General features: G+C 45.8%; 1 protein-coding gene across 4 annotated transcripts in view; it reads left to right on the plus strand.

Annotated features, from left to right (window-relative positions):
* The window catches only part of LOC138503489 (F-box/WD repeat-containing protein 7-like), a 733,637-nt gene that overhangs the window by 193,962 nt on the left and 522,284 nt on the right, over nt 1–17,391 (plus strand). For all 4 annotated transcript variants that reach the window (XM_069623260.1, XM_069623261.1, XM_069623259.1 and 1 more), the window contains exon 10: nt 9,906–9,978. In XM_069623260.1, coding sequence (XP_069479361.1) covers nt 9,906–9,978 — 73 coding nt within the window. The remainder of the gene's footprint in view (nt 1–9,905; nt 9,979–17,391) is intronic.

Genomic DNA, 17,391 nt, shown 5'->3' on the forward strand with positions numbered 1-17,391 from the left:
GAGCGTTGGCAAGTCCAATGGCATGACCAGATACTCGAAATGTCCAAATGGTGTTCGAAAGGCGGTCTTCCATACGTTGCCTTCCTTTATTCGGACCAGATGGTAGGCTCCCCTCAAGTCCAACTTAGTAAAAATTACCGCGCCTCGGAGTGCTTCCAAAATGTCTGATATCAGTGGTAAGGGATATCTATCCTTCCGGGTACATTGGTTTGGACCCCTGTAATCCAGACAAGGTCGTAACTCCTTTGTGTCTTTCTTAAGTACAAAAAAAATAAAATAAGGAAACACTCTGTCTCGACCCAGTCTATACTATGGCAGGCGTTCAAAGTCTGCATCAGAGGTCACTCAATATCCGTGGAGGACGGAATCCTCAAAGACATTAGGAATAGGTTAATTAGACTAGAAACTCAAATATCGTCCCTGCAATCACAGTACGCATCCTCCCCGTCACCCCAGCTCAGCTCTGAATTAAAGACCAAATTAGACGAATACACCGAGACCGCAGAACAAGAGGTCAGATACTTTGATCGACCATCTGCAGCCCGTAGATATGGGGAAGGGGAACGCCCGGGGAAATTATTAGCAAGAACAGTACGTGTAGAAAATGGCCCCACAACCATACCCTGCATAAAGATGCCTGACGGCACGGTATCCACTGACCAGGACAAACTGAAGAAGACCTTCTATGCTTATTATAAAGACCTATACTCCCCACAAAGCGCCAGATGCCAATATAGAGAGCTACCTAACCCAGATACCCACAACCCTTTTAGCGGATACCACTAGGGAATCACTGGAGGCACCCATCACCGAGCCCGGAATACTTGAAGCAATAAAAGCTCTCCCCAACGGGAAAGCGCCGGGGTCAGACGGGCTAGGTGCTGAGTTCTATAAAGAGTTCAGTAGTGAACTAGTTCCCAGGCTCCACGCTGTATGGATGGAGGCACTGGACACAGGAGAACTCCCCGAAACCACCAGGGAAGCTGTAATTACACTCCTGCTGAAATCAGGGAAGCCCCCTGGGGACTGTGGGTCATACCGAGCTCTATCCCTAATAAACACGGATGCCAAGATCCTGGCCAAAATAATAGCAACAAGGCTTACACCACTGATGCCATATATGATACATGAAGATCAGGCTTGGTTTATATTGGGCAGATCTACGGCAACGAATATAAGGCGATGCCACCAAATCATTGCCAGAATACCACCAGAAACCCAAGGAATAGCGGTCTCCCTAGACATGCGGAAAGCATTCGACACTGTCTCATGGCCAATCCTGTTCGGGGTGCTACGAACTATGGATTTGGCCCAAACTTCATAAAGTGGATCCAAATTCTTTATACGCGGCCATACGCTAAGATCAGAATTAATGGGTCTTTCACGGACATACTTGAACTACTGGGGGGCACCAGGCAGGGCTGCCCACTCTCCCCGCTACTCTTCGCCCTAATTATTGAACCCCTTGCGGGCATACTCAGATCCCGTTATAGCACATTCGGGATATGGCTTGAAGGTAAACCACATATTATAACGCTTTATGCAGATGATATTTTGTTATACCTGAAGAACCCAGACCGCACACTGGGCAGGGTGCTGGCTGCAGTGAAAGAGTTCGGCGAATATTCAGGTCTTCGCCTAAATCCCAATAAGTCAGAGATATTCCCGCTCACAGATGCCACCACGCAGCCCCAAAACCTCCACGGCCTCATATGGAGCCCAGTACACATTGTTTACTTAGGCGCTGCTGTCGCCAGGTCCGCTCAACTGTCCCGAACACTGAACTACAGCTCTCTGGCAGATGCACTTTGCACCAAAATAAAGCGCTGGAATGCCCTTCCTATATCAATGATGGGGAGGATAGCATTAATTAAAATGATCATTTTGCCTAAGCTTTTCTATCTGTTCAGTACAGTACCGGTGTGGCCGGCTCGCGCACTATTCTCCAGAATCAATAGTGCATGCACAGCGTTAGTATGGGGAGGCCACTCGAGACTGAGCTGGAGGGTGCTAACAGATACGTATCCCAGAGGTGGCCTAATGGCCCCCGACGTGGAATTGTATTACCTGGCAGCGCAGGAGCAATATGCTGCCGACTGGGCTACATGCTTCCTCAACCCTGGCCCCACACCCCCTCCTGCGAGAGAACAGGAGGCGATACTGGCTCTACAGAAAATCACTAGGCCCACACCTAAACGATATAACACTATACACCCATCCAATGTCATAATCACTGCATGGGCCAAAATAAATGATATGTTTGGAGCCAGCAAGTTATACCACCCGAGCATGCCAATATGGGGTGACCCCCACACACCCTTCCCCGTAGATAGTGCAGTAGCAATGCACTGGAGTGCCAGAGGCATCACACAATGGGGACAGATGTTCCGGGATAAACACTTTTTGAAGTGGGATGAGATTAAAGACACGGTAGGAAACACAAACACACACAGACAGCAGTTCGACAAGGTTGCAGCAACCACACAACGGATTTACCCATCATTCTCGAATGAACCCGAAATAAACATGGGTCTTGGTTACATATTCACGGGGGGGACTCAGAAGGTCACGGCCTCCACTCTCTACAAAACTATAATGCAAACACGCCCGAAACCACCCCATGCTGCAAAGGCCGGTTGGGAGTGGGATCTGGACCAGCCGATAGAAGAACAGGATTAGTCCCAGATCTGTGCACTGACTACGCTGATATCATGCAACTCTAGATTCAAATTGATCCACTATAAAATTATCCATAGAACCCACTACACGCCGGTGAAACTCAAGCGTCTATACCCTGCACTCTCTGGCAATTGCCCAAGATGTAACTCTGAAAATGCTAACATATACCATATGGTGTGGGACTGTGTAGAACTGAGACAATACTGGGCCGGGGTCTGCGGAGCTCTAGATAAGATGGCGGACCAACCGGTCGAATGGACACCGCAGTTGTGTATATTAGGTGCGATTGGGAAAATGAACCCAACTTGGCGAAAACTGCTCAATTTAAGTCTGCTGTTGGCAAAAAGGGTCATATTGATGAGATGGAAAAATGCTCGGCCGCCAACAGTAGAGGACTGGAACAGTGACATGCTGTGGGCTAACGACACCGAAGAACTGTACACAGACTCAGTGATGGCCCCCTCCAAACCTAGGAATATACGGGCACCTTACAAGCAATACCTGGCGGATTCATCTGCCCCTGTTGACGTAAATGTAATGTAAAACCAGCCAATATATGTTATATGTTCACCGAAATTGAATGTTGCAAATGTAACTACTTAATCTGTGTGCAAAGTTAAAAACAAGTTGTTAAAAAAAAAAAAGTACAAAAAATAAGGATGCTCCTGCAGGGGACTTGGATGGACGGATGGTGCCGTTAGCAAGGTTTGTATCCAAATATTCTCGCAGGGCCTTCTTTTCAGGTTCTGATAGGATAAACATCCTACCAAAGGGTATTGTGGCATTTTCCTCGGTGTCGATAGTGCAATCTTCTGGTCTGTGTGGAGGCAGGGTCTGCACAATGGCCGAGGAGAAGACGTCAGAGAAATGTTGGTAAATATCTGGTAATTGATTGACATTGGAAATGGGAAGAGAAGAATTCATCCCTCTTTCTGCCTTGGATACTTTAGATTTGGTGACAGACGTCAGACAGTTCGAGAGGCAGAACTCTGAGCCCAAAAACAAAGAGCCTGCAGCCCAGTTGATATAAGGATTGTGTTTCTTTAACCAGGGCATGCCAAGGACCACTGGATAATGTGTGGCTCTGATTATGTCGAACTGTATGGTTTCTTGATGGTGGTAGAGTGAGAGCATGATCTTCCTGGTTTGTTGGGGGATGGGTCCAGAAGATAGGGGGGAACCGTCAATTCCTTCGACTGTCTGAATGACATCCTTAGTTTCTCTGGGAATGTCGTGTTTAAATGCCCATTGATCGTCCATGAATATCCCCATAGCACCACAGTCTAACAAGGCTAGAACTTTCTGTGGTCCTCCATTGGAAGGGAGTAGAGTAACCTCAAGGACCACCAGGTTGCATCTTGATGCAGGGTCCAGGATTGCAGGGATGGAGCGGTCTTGGGTCTCCCGAAACTGGGCTCCATTCAGGATCGGGAGCTGGCGTTTCCCGAACGACTTGGTGGTGCTATGGGACAGTTCCTGACCAAATGTTTATCCGAAGCACAGTACATGCACAATCAACTGTTAAATCTGCGGTTTTTATCCTGAGTTGAAATTGGGCCCCTCATAGCTCCCAGTTGCATGGGTTCAGGTTCAACAGGAGGGCTTTCCTTTGTGGTAGGAGCGAACAGAGACATCTTGGGAGGGGAGCTTCGGGCTCTTTTCCTTTCTGCCTTTCTTTCTTGAATTCTGAAGTCAATTTGCAAGGATAAATCCATGAGGGCCTGGAAGGAGTTTGGACATGCTATTCTGGCTAGCTCGTCTTTTATTTCATCATTAAGGTCACGTCGGACCAAGGTGAAACATGCCTCATTAGACCAGTCAGCCTCTTTGGCAAGTTGTTTGAATCTGGTAATGTAGGATAATATATCCTGTGATCCTTGATGGAACTCCAGCAGTCTTTCTTGTGCGGTATACACCTGGTCCGGGCGATCAAACATCTCCGTAAAGACCTAAATGAAACCATCATAATTATCCAACAGGGCATCTCCCGCAGAGATTAGTGGGGTAGCCCAGGCCAGGGCATTGCCGGTAAAATGGGCTATCACAAATCCCACCTTGGCTCTAGGAGTGGAAAAGTAGTATGGCTTGAAGGTAAAGTGTACTAGACAGGAGTCCAGGAAGGAGCGGAGTGCCTTAGGGGAGCCATTGTATTTATCCACTGCTCCACTCATAGAAGCGCTGTCCTGATAGGCCAAATCTTGGAACAAAACCAGTTTCTGCCTTTAGATTCTGTACCTCTGTGGAAAGTTCTTGCATCCCTCGTAAGAGGTCCTGAACATTACGATCCATCTCTGTAGCCTTGTCAGACAGTTGGCATGTCAAAATGTCACAACTTGATTGTAGACTCACCTGTTGAGGCTTTGTGAGATTTCTCTTTGCAGATTCTGGCTGTCCACATTTCTTGGAAGTGCGGGTCTCGTGGAGGTCAGGACGGGCTTCTGACGCCACTCTGGTGGTAGTAATAGCCAGAAGTGCGGAGTTCAGGGGCGGTGCAAGGGCAACCGTGGAAGATCAGTCCTGGAAGGAGTATCAGGGGAGGCGGCGTGAAGCAGCCAAGGTCAAGGAACCGGAAGACTTTGGATATCCTGGAGCAGAGGTAAGCGGTATAAGGACAACCGCGGGAGCAGTCCTGGAAGGAGTACTGCGGAGGCAGTGGAACACGCCACGGATAAGGATCTGGAAGAGTTAGGATATCCTGGAGCAGAGGTAAGCGGTCTAATGTCAACCACGGAGCAATCCTGGAAGGAGTACCGCGGAGTCAGTGGAACACGCCGTGGTTAAGGATCCGGAAGACTTTGGATATCCTGGAGCGGAGGTAAGCGGTATAATGGCAACCGTGGAGAAGTCCTGGAAGGAGTACCGTGGAGGCACGATGGTAACAAGGATAGTTTCTCTAAATGAACACTGGGAAACAGCAATCAGACTAGGACTGTGAGCGGATTGACATGCGCCGAACCGCAGGGGCTGGGCGCTTATCTAGCCTAGCTAGAAAACTACACCGCTGATCAGGGAGCGGCGTCCGTCATATTGGGAGGGGGTGGAAGGCATTCTGGCACGTCGTTGTATGGACCAGGAGGTCCAAAGGGGGTGGTGGTGTGGTTTCATGACAGTGGGTACAGGTTGAACTGCTGGATGGAATTGCAGCAAATATGCACAAGTAGGATCAGCAAGAACTGGAAAGCATGGTTTTGCAAATATGACCTGTGTTTTTTTAAAAAAAAGTATAAATAGTAAGTACATAACACAGTGATATAACTTTGGTGTCTGGGCAATGGACCTGGCTGTCAGCAAGGAGAAATGTTTACTGTAATGTACTTATTGGGGCATGCAGCATGGCTGAAGCAGTAGGTTTGAATGGGAAAAAATATTCTGCTTGCGGTTACAGCCTGAAGTGGTGGACTAGAGTACAAAAAAACTTGCGCGACGAGCATTAGCAAGGACCTGCATGCATGTTTTTGGAAATATGTCTTGTATTTTATTTTTCCAAAGTGTAAGAATGTAAGTAGAAAAGCTTGTGATCTACATTAGGTGTCTGGGTAGTGTGGCTGGCCCTTGGCAAACGCAAATGTGTACTCTGATCATTTGCATATTGTGGAATGCACCATAGCCGAAACCTATGCCCCATGGATTTGGAGACTGGCCAGGGGTGTAAGACATGAGCATTGGCCATTGGCTACATTATTATGGTATAGTGGACACTGAACAAGGATGTAGGGTAGGTGCAGTGAATAATAGGGATGGTTTGTTTTGGTTTGACTGGGGTCATGGTGGAGCTTTGTGCTGTAGGCAATTGAATGATGATTTCCATCCCCAGCATGCACCGCTGATAACAACAGACATAACTATGTGTTTCAAAAAATATGTTTCTTAAAGGAGCTTTATATTTCTTTCATATATCTGAAAAGAGGAATTATTAATAACTTATATACAGTGATGTAACACCATGAAACATTTTCATTTATAAACATATATTACATTGACAGAAACATCTTTGTTAATGGGATGCTATGGTTAAGCTGCACCCCACCCTTGGGACTCCTCTGCTCCAGTAATTACCCAGAGGTGTCCCACCGTGGCATACTTTGGCATTTCCCTCCTGGGTTCTCATGAGCACTTGCCCATCCATACTGCCCCTTCTATTTATGCCCTTATCTCACTGCACAATACATATGTGCATTTATAGGAGCATTGTGTAAACATTTTTGGGCTAAGTAAGGGAAATGTAGATGGAAAAGGTTCGTAAAAGATTTTTAAGTGGCAGTTGGTGTGTGGAAGCTTAATATGGTCATAGGGTTCTCTCTTCGCCTCCTGCAGGTCGCCATGGAAAGGGAAGAGGGGCTCCAACCTACAGCGTGATGCCGTGTGTGCCCTGGCGTAGGAAGGCAATTCTTTTAGCATAGGGATACCACTGTGGCAACCCGCAGTGCTAATAGCCTTCATCCTCCATTGCAGGGGCTGGAATGGGAGATAACGGTCTGTAGCCCGCTTTAACTACCCTTGCTTCCCCTGGGCTGATAACTTGGCTGCCTGGCAGTTATCCCCCGTTCCAGTGCCTGGAACGGGGGATGAACACCACATTATTTCCATTAGCATAACACAAAAAGCTAATGGAAATATTGGAAAATCTCATTGCGTCTATGTACTTTACTGAGAACTGTAAAGTAGATGGAGTCCATAAGATTATTTTTTTTGTTCTATTTTTTAACTGTGAAAGGTGGTTCCTGTTGATTTCTGATTCTTTTTTTTTTGCAGGGGAGGTTAGAAAGTAAGGTGGGGAGGGAAATTAGGGAAAAGAGAGAAGATGCACCAATCACTAATCTGCAGGGGTAGGTGGACAGGGGAAGATTTTGCGCGTGTGTTACATCTAAGGTAGCGGCAGTGTTTCTCATTCTCCTTGATTACTGCTTCAGAAGCACTTAAAAATTGCTCCCCCCTGCAGAGTGGTGTATTGCAGTATATAAAGAGGACCGTTGTCTTCGAAAGATATAGATCAATAGCCTCTTTTATTGCTTGCAACGTAGCTGGTGGGATTTTGTGTCCCACAGAAGTAGGCTGTGTGGTTACAGTATTGGTTGAGGAAGATGAGGTGGAGGAACACAGCCTACTACTTGCTAAGAAAGGAAAAAACTTTCTGAGCCCGTTGCGGTGGTTGGATTTGGTGTGGCAGCGCATGGAGGTGGTCCCATAGGAGTGATGTCTAGGTCGTCTGCGACTGAGTACAACGTTGCACTGAGTGCATTTCACTTTGGTAGCTTTAGCCTTTGGTACATTCCCAACAGTGGTAAAGAACTGCCACACACATGATTCTCTCTGGATGCTAGAGGTAGGCACTCCCTCTACCTCATCTTCTTGGTCCTCTTCATTGTCTTTGGAAGTAGTGCACTTTTATTGTTGTGTAGGTCATCCAGCTGGTGGTGGTAGTCATGGTGGCTCTTGGGGAGGAGGGATGGCAATAGCTGATGCAATCTTTAAGATAAATAGCAGTGTTGCTAATATTATTCCAACTATGTGCTCTGTACTACATTGTTAATGGATAATGAGTAAGAATAGGTGTAGGAGCTGTGCAAGGGTACATTTTGAGCTTGAAAGTTCTTAGATCAGTGAAAATGCTGTTTCAAAATGTCCACGAAGCACGGTCCCGATCGGGAAGTGCGGATGCATTCGTAGGCACGTCATCATGCCGAGGTCACATGAGACTGTCCAGAAAGTCTGCAATGACGTCAGACGTTCAGACGTTTGCAGACTTTCGACAAATGCAAAAACAGTGGAAAACATTGCAACAAGTGTATAGAGTTTTAAGGTGAAACTTTGTAAATTGGACAAAATTGTTGCTCTATTGTGGTAAGTCACCTATCAAGTTCACTGAAAAAACGAATAAAAACCTATGAAATTCAGTGTTAAAGGGACATTATAGTTACAAATAAAACTGAAAAACCTCAGAAATTCGCCAGTTATGGTAAGCTAAGCAACCATAACTCGTGCCAGCACTGTGCACTACTAAGACTAACGCCTAGGACATCAAAGATGACATCACAAATGTCATTGATGACATCACTGATGACATCACATGTGAAATTAATTTTGATGAAAAGTCCCTACAAGGGGTTGTGTTTATAATGTTGTAACAAAATGTCAGGGGTGATCGGGAGACCTATCATGAGCTACTTAATCTATTAGAAAATGTGCTCATCTAAACAAAACATTGCACTGTAGTGTTGTTGGTAATACAGGAACCTAATCATACATAAACATAGGCAATGGCTGCAGCATGCATCATAGAAGTACAATATTTTTAATTTGTGATTTTAGATAGCAAAATAATGAATGCTACCTTATCAGAGTTTTCAGTAATGTTAAACATGTACTAAATAGCTACCAATTCAAGAAACTACACACTTGTGCTACTACAAACAATAAATATGAAGACCCACAATGCATACAAATCGGAGGCACATACAAGGAAACTAAAGTAAGGAAGAAAGAAGCAGCATCACCAGAAAATGTTAATAACATTAAAGCTCATCATCATGTATACATTGAATTGTGTTTTGAGGCCTGCTTATTGCCCTATGTATGTGCACCATAAACTGAGACCAATCCCTAAGGAAAGTACTTTAAGAACATACGACAAGGTAAACGTATAGATATATAGAACCTTTTGAAATGCAATATTCTGACTGTCAGTGAAGAAACCACCTGGCCTAGATATGTCAGTGAACAAAAATAAGTGGCCCAGATATGTGATGTCATCAATGATGTCATCAATGACATTTGTGATGTCATTTTTATGTCCAGGGTATCAGTCTTAGCAATGCACGGTAGTGGCGTGAGTTATGGTTGCTTAGTTTACCATAACTGGTGAATTTCTGAAGTTTTTCGGTTTTACTTGTAACCATAACGTTCCTTAAACAATGTTTTTTAATTGAATTTCATAGGTTTCTATTAGTGCAACTTAACCATAATGTCTCTTCAACAAAGTTTTTAGTGAAAAAAAAAATATATATATATATACACAGAATAGAATATAATTGAATAGCTGGACCACTGCAGGTAATGAAGAGTAGTGCGGCGGTGAGTGGGTGCTATTCCAAGCTGATACTGAAGAACAGTACTAGGAGTTGGTGTGCTGGCACAGATACTGAAGAGAAATACTGGGGAGCCATCTGCCTGCTTTTTACAGCTCTGCACACCCCAGGGCATTGAATATTCCATTCTTGTTTTCACAGGTGAGCAGATCCTGGTACCAGCTTTGCTCCTGTGATGACGTCTGGAGGTCCAAATGTGAAGATCCTGCATTGGGTAGGTAGGAGACCCGGCCGCTCTACCCTTTTTCTTTGCTGCTTGAATGTCCCCTGAGCTTCCCTTCTCTGTACCGCCATTCTTTGCATTCTCTCCAGTTCCCTTTCCTGCACCCAGTTCACTCCTCCCCGTTCTCCCTCTTATGCACATGTACTTACTTTCCTAGGCTCAGTCTCACCTCTCCCTTCCCTGTGCTTTCTTTTCCAGTCACAGCTCATGTCTTCTCTGCTCCTATCCCGCTCCTCCTCCCTGTACCCCATCCCTGCGCCCGTACTAACCTTTCTTGTATAACCTCCCCCTCCCCAGTGCCTCCTGTCCTCCTGGGATCCATGCGTCGATATTTGCCCTTTCTTCCTGATGTGTTCCATTACTGAGGTGTGTGAGAGAGAGGTTCCACGTGGGGGCTCCGTGGAGTAGGCAGGCACCCAGACCTCCCTCTCTCCTGCCAGTGATGAAGGCTGGCAGGCTGGGAGACCACACTGGGCCTCTCTGGAAAAGGACAGGCCGGGCAAATGCTGTTGAACTCTCCCGCCCACTTGTGTTTACCTGTGGAAAATGTGTTCTCCTTGGAGGGCAGTGAAGTGAAGTCTTTCCCTGGGAGGATTTTGTTCTGATATGGCGGGGGTGGAGGCCGGTAGATAAGCGTCCTCATCCCAAGTCTCCCCACCTTCCTTTGAGTGGATAGGATGAGATTTGTTATGCAATTGGATACTATGTAGCGTCACTACTGACGTTTCGATGGCCTCTTTGTACTTCTGGGTCTTCAAAAGAATGGTTTGGTTGGGGGTTAGTTGAAGTGGGAAGTTAGTAGCAGCAGTAGATGGGAGGAACGGATGCTGAAGAAACCAGGCTCTCTAGGTGGGTGCGTTTCTAGGTGTTTTTTGGGAGTGGGTGGCCCAGTTGGGTTTACATTTTAAATTTTATTTGATTGGTGTTTTGTAAACACACATACAAGCATGTCGTTTCACAGCACACGAGGGAAAGAAGGAAAAGGGGAAAAGGGTGGATGCCAAAACTGGCCCGGCATGTGAAAAGGTTCAAGGTAGTTCAGATCACCACAAAACTTCACAGTAAAGAGATCAGTATTTACATCACATGTGAAGGTGGAATGAACAAGGGTGCACCTTTTGCAAAATGTTACCTCAGTAGTGATGTAACAACACAGAACCTGACAGCACGCCAAGAAAGAACAGGCTAAAGTGATTGGTTCTGTAGGAGAGGCAGTGCCCTAGTGTACCCTGGGAACCCCCTCCACTTTTAGATGCAGTAAGGTCAGGAAACCTGCACAAGTTGCAGGTTACAAGGAAGGAATGGGGGCGGGTGGATTAGCAAGGAAGGATGGTAAAAGGGCTGGCGAATGTCATATGCTTGTGGTATTGGTCACCAATGTTTATTACAGAGTGCTGAAGTGTTATGGTGGCGTGGAGGGATGTGTTTGCGTAAGGTGGGACACTGGAAGCTTAGCTGCTCTGTTAGTATTAGTTTTGGGCAAGCCTTTTCCATAGAGTGTCTATCTGTTCCTTCGATGGGGTTGCTGGTGAGCTGATGCTCCTGTAGGTAGACCTTGGATGTTTAGCATGGAGTGGTTCAGTGTTATGGTGGTGTGAGGGATGTGGTGCCATTTAGAGTGGGACACTGGAAGCATAGTTGGGTTGTTAGTACTGGATTTGGGCAATATCTTTCCACAGAGTGTCTATATAGTACTTTGATGGGGTTGCTGATGAGCTGATGCTCCTGTAGGTAGTCCTTGGATGTTTAATATGGAGCGCTTCAGTGTTATGGTGGTGTGGAGGGATGTGGTGCCGTTTAGGATGGGACACTGGAAGCTTAGTTGGGTTTTTAGTGTTCGGATTTCGGCAAGACCTTTCCATAGAGTGTCTACCTGGTCCACTGATGGGGTTGCTGGTGAGCTAATGCTCCTGTAGGTAGTCCTTGGATGTTTAGTATTGAGTGTTTCAGTGCTATGGTGGTGTGGAGGGATGTGGTGCCGTTTAGGATGGGACACTGGAAGCTTAGTTGGGTTGGTAGTGTTAGATTTGGGCAAGACCTTTCCATTGAGTGTCTATCTGGTCCACTGGTGGGGTTGCTGGTGAGCTGATGCTCCGGCTGGTAGTCCTTGGTAGTGTGTCTGTTTTGCAGTGCATGTTTGTTGTTGGTTTGCTGTAAATGGGTAAGCTGCTCAGTCGGTTGATCGTCCTCTTACCATTTAGTTAGATCCTCTTTCTGATCTGATCGCTCCTCATCTGTGTTCTAGTTCAGGAGTTATGTTATTTCTGTGGAGCAGTAGAAATGGTACAGCCTTTAACTGGATTGTGCCTTATAAGTTGCAAGGGATGTGCTACTTTCTAGGATCATTGAAGAGCCAGGTCTTGAGTGCTTTCTAGGCGATCTGGGATTGCTTTGGGCATCGAGATCCTGAGTCCAGTGCTCATTATTGCCAACAATGAGCTCCTGGGTATTTTCTGTTCTATTGAGGCGCTGTCAGGAGTGCAGTTCTGCTAGGCTATGCAGTGAAGGGCTCATAGTGCTGATGGATTGTGATATCTTTTTCCCAGTTCGTAGATTCCCTGGAGCTTCTTCGACAGTAGTAGCTATGCTCATAGTCCAGCCTTGACAGGGCCAGGGCGATTACTGTGAGGTTTCTGTGTGGGAAATGGAAAGGCGAGAACAGGCGGGATACGTCTCATCCATCATAGGTGGAAAAGTACTTCCCAACTTGTGTCTTAATTTGAGACAGTGGTGTTCGGTGTCTACCCTTCACATTCCCATGGTTCTTGATCACCCTGGAATTTTATAAGCAGTTTCGTGCCCTCGTTGGTCAGCAGACTGATACTGCGAACACAAAGAGAAAATATCGAGGCTGAGTACCCCAAAAGGAAATACACTGAACACGGGTTACAAAGGAACATACAAAGATCTTTTATTTTATACTGAACAGTTTCAAAGGACAAAAGTAACGGATAGCTATCGGCCCTCAGTACAACACAACGAACTCCAGCGTGGTTCGGGTTGCTCAGTGAGTGGGGCTGTACATTAGATTAGTCGCACCTTTTATACTTTTGAAAACATGATGTCCACCCCCACTGTGGGTTAATATTCCACTAATACATTACTGATCTAGGGTTCATGCCGGGTTCACACATCTATACGCTTCGGGTTTGCCTTTAATACATTTGTCAACAAGCCTACACGGCAACAGTGTATTTTAGGATTCCTCATAGAGCCTTCTCAAACATTAATACAATGTAGTTAAACAAGTGTTCTTGGTTCAGTATTTGGATACATTGTTCTTAACATATGCTCGCGGATTAGTTTCATTGGCACGAGTAATCCTTTACACACAGGTCAACGAAGGACAAGGTCTCAGTTCATGACCCTAACAAGTGGCCTGCAGGCAAGTTATACATTAGCTTATACATAGAGGTCAAGACAGCCATGTTACATTTTCGGAGTGACACTGTCCACCATTTAGCTCACAGGGTGACTTTGCAGCGAGAACTTAAAATGGCAGATTAACCTAAAATGGCGGCTTACATTGATTCTAAGGTCGGGTCCTTGCAACACGAATTTCTTCGCAAGTGGCTTACAAGCAGCTTGGCTTAGGCCAATATACATATATTCATTACAATAGGAGGCACAATATAATTTCCCGTTTGACAAACCCTCCTTTTGGCCTATGCCAAGTGCTAAACTACTTCTGGTCTATTTAGAAACAACTCCATGTATCATCGTCCATGCTTCCTGAATCGCTGTCAGAAATATCTATTGCCATTAGATCATTCGCAAACATTTCTTTTAACACTTATTCTTTGGAGGTTTTATCTGGGGCATACACTTTATGTCCTATTGTACCTATCGCCTGTGCGCAACATCCCCCTAGCATCGAACACATACTAGGTAAACACTGGATACAGCAGCAAAGGAATAACAGAATTCCCAAAATGATCAGTAAGACCGAAAGCACCTTCCAACCCCAAGATCGCAAGAAGTCCCAGAACCAAGCACTAAGATCCCAGTTTCCCTCGGGAACATGCACTTCTGAACTAAGGACGTGCAGATTCTGTATTGCTTTGAAGATAGTTGGGGAGGAATCTGGCAAGAAAACACAGCAAGCGGACCCCACTGATTTACATACTCCACCACGTTCGGCCAGGGTGACATCTAATGCCATCCGGTTCTGAAGTGCTGCTAATCTTATTGCCTTCTGTTCTAATGTCATATTATAGAGTATGTCCGTGGTCCGGTTGATGGTTTTCTCCAGTACTCTCGCTAGTCTTCTGATATCTTCGGAATTCGCTATCTGCCCCCAAAATGGCACAACGGATTTTGCTACATCTCCTAAGACCTGTGCTGGAATGTCACCATTCTCGTCCCGCCGTGGACGAGCCTTCGAACCCTCTACAGTACTAGCTATGAACACCCCAGGTAACAGGATCCCTAAATAACAAGTTCCCTGCCAATCCCTGGGTAACCATGGAAATGCTACATTACCGCAAACAAAGTAGACAGGTTCACCTACATACAAAGGTCTTTCTTCCCCAGTCAAATTTGCAACAGTGACACAACCTTTAAAATCTCCCATTGACTGAGTACCATTCCTCTGTATGTAGAAAGAAACTGAATCGGGGCTATGGTTAAGAGTGTATGAAGGAGGCATGGCATCCTTATTGCCTATCAGAGCCATCTTGAAGGAAATCAAAGATTGAAAGGGAACAGACAGTCTATCAGAGGGCTTAATAGAAGCAATGTTAAGCTTGCTCCTATTTGCGAAAAGCGAGCATCCCAGGGGAGTCAGAACACGTTTCTCAAAACTATTCAAATTAGTGACATCAAAGTTCCCCAAGATGCTATCGTTCCATCGGCCAAAGCACAGTGCTCTAAGAGAAGCATAACAAGCAGTTGTCAAAGGTAAAGGATGGATATACCAACCTAGCCCCTTATCCCCATCTTGCGGTAAATGCGAGCAGACCCAACAGTTGGACCGATTAAAAATGGCATGTGTAGCATTCATGATAAGTAGCAATGTATTGTTATGATATCTTCGTCTATGCTGGGAGTCTCTAGGAGAAAGAGTATGCAAATGCACAAAAGAAGTAGAAACAATGGATACATTTTCAGTCGGTAACAAGGACTCTAAAGGATGAACTTCCTCAGCGTACCATAAGCCTAAGATAGTGACTATTATAAAACCAATTAACATTATAAAAAGACAGCAATACGTTTTCGGGGCCCAAGTGGCTTGTCCATTATCCCAGCTGGTCACACGATCCTTTATCAGTCCAATACAAACGGTAGCGGTGACAGGCATTGCAGTCTTCAAACGGAAACCTCCAATGTTCATTGCTGGCGACCTCCCGGCCGAGCGACTTCTTAGTCCTTCCAAAACCCTAGCCAACAGAATCCCCTTTTTCTGAAACAATTATTTGGGCAAAAAAAACCAAGCCCTCAATGATTTTTTTACTTCTCCCAATGCACAGCCGAACCCGTGCCGTAAGTCTATCGAATGCACAACAAAACTGTGCCGTAAGTCTATTTCCTTGGACGCAGATTGTACCTTGCTGTTCCTGGTACTGATTGATCCGAAAACAATGTGTCGTCACTTCCCATTGGAGGCAACGTGTCAAGAGCAAGTGAAGATGCAGAATCTGAAACGATAGTTTCGAAAGCAAAACTTTTGGAGAGTGTGGAGATAAAATGATGGGTTCCCCAAGCCTCACGCGCTCAGAGAGATTCTCCGAAGCACTCTCAGCGCTATTTACTGCTTTGGGATCGTTGGTTCCAGCGTTAGTGAGGGGTTCTGTTTCTTCTTTATCATGTGGCACTGGGTGAGGAAGTTTCTTGAGGTGCGTCGCATGAGTCCAATGTTTCCTGCCTGAGACACGCACCGCCGTTTGTGTGACCAGCAGGACCTGGAATGGGCCCCGCCAATGAGGTGCAAGGCAGGAAGAGCGCTCAAATGCCTTGGTGAGCACCCAGTCCCCAGGCCGAATGCTGTGGCCCGGGCCCTCGTATCGAACAGGTAAAGCCTCTCGCACCTGGTGATAAATCAAATACAGGTTTTTAGTCAACTGGCTGCAGTAATCTGAAAGAAGTACATTTTTGATATTTTTCAAAGATCTACTTTTAGGAAGGTTCCAGATATTGGCAGGTCTCCCCATTACCACCTCAAATGGAGAGAGCCCAGTCTTAGTTTGAGGGGTTGTACGCATGGCTAGTAACACGATCAGTAAGGCGTCCAGCCATTTTAATTTGGTGCCGGCACACATCTTAGCGAGCTTGTTCTTGATGGTACCATTGTGTCTTTCTACTAGTCCTGCGCTCTGAGCGTGTCTGGCCGAATGGAATCGTTTGTCTATCTGTAATGCCACGCATATCTGCAGAATTACAGCAGCAACAAAATGTGAACCGTTGTCCGACCAGATGACTCTTGGTAGCCCGAACCTGGGAAAATATTCTTTTAACATGGTTTTCGCAGTAGTCATGGCAGTAGCATCTTTGACATGGAACGCCTCAACCCATTTACTGAAAGCATAGATGACAACTAACACATACTTCAAATTATTGCAATATTTCATTTCAATAAAATCAAAGTGGATGATTTCGAAGGGGTCAGAAGGTGGCCCAAAGCTTCCCCTTGGAGTTGATGTCCCCTTTCCCACATTGTGCTGTAGGCAAATCATGCAACCCTGAACATAGCGCTGAGCAATTCTCGAAATTTTGTCATTTGCCCCAACTTTCTCTAACATTTTCGTAACCCTCTGGACACATATGTGTAGGGCCATGGGCCATGACAACCATCATCATTACATAGGCGTCAGGAAGTAGCCATTTCTCTTCAAACACATCCACCCAACACCCATCATCATCGAGTTTCCCCAAGCCTTCAGCCCACCTCTTGAATTCTTCTAACGTGGCATCGGCTTGGATATCCCATACGGACCCAACACCCTCGTCCATTGCATAGGCATTTACAGTCTCCCTTGAAACATACATCTCTGTAAAGGGATCGGTGGCAGTCTGTTTAGCTATCTGATCAGCGAAAGCATTCCCTTTTCCTATTTCATCTATAACCTTTTGATGTGCTGCACATTTCACGACAGCTAACTGAGTAGGGAGTGCAAGGGCTCAGAGCAGTTGCACTATTAGAGAGCCATGCTGGATCTTGATACCATGTGAAGTTAAGAACCCTCTCTCTGACCAAAGTCTCCCAAAGTTGTGAACCACCCCAAAGGCATACTGACGATCGGTATATATGTTTACTGTAAGCCCTTCAGAAAGTTCACAAGCTCGGGTCAATGCAATAATCTCTGCGGCCTGCAGGGAGTTATGTGTGATTCTCTTGGTTTCCACGACCGTGCTTGTTAGAGAGAATTCTCCTTCTGGGGCTAATTTCCCTCACCTAGTGAGTCCCCC

This window comes from Ambystoma mexicanum, chromosome 11 (assembly GCF_040938575.1).
Source record: "Ambystoma mexicanum isolate Mex_15411 chromosome 11, UKY_AmexF1_1, whole genome shotgun sequence".
In the NCBI taxonomy this organism is placed as follows: Eukaryota; Metazoa; Chordata; class Amphibia; order Caudata; family Ambystomatidae; genus Ambystoma; species Ambystoma mexicanum.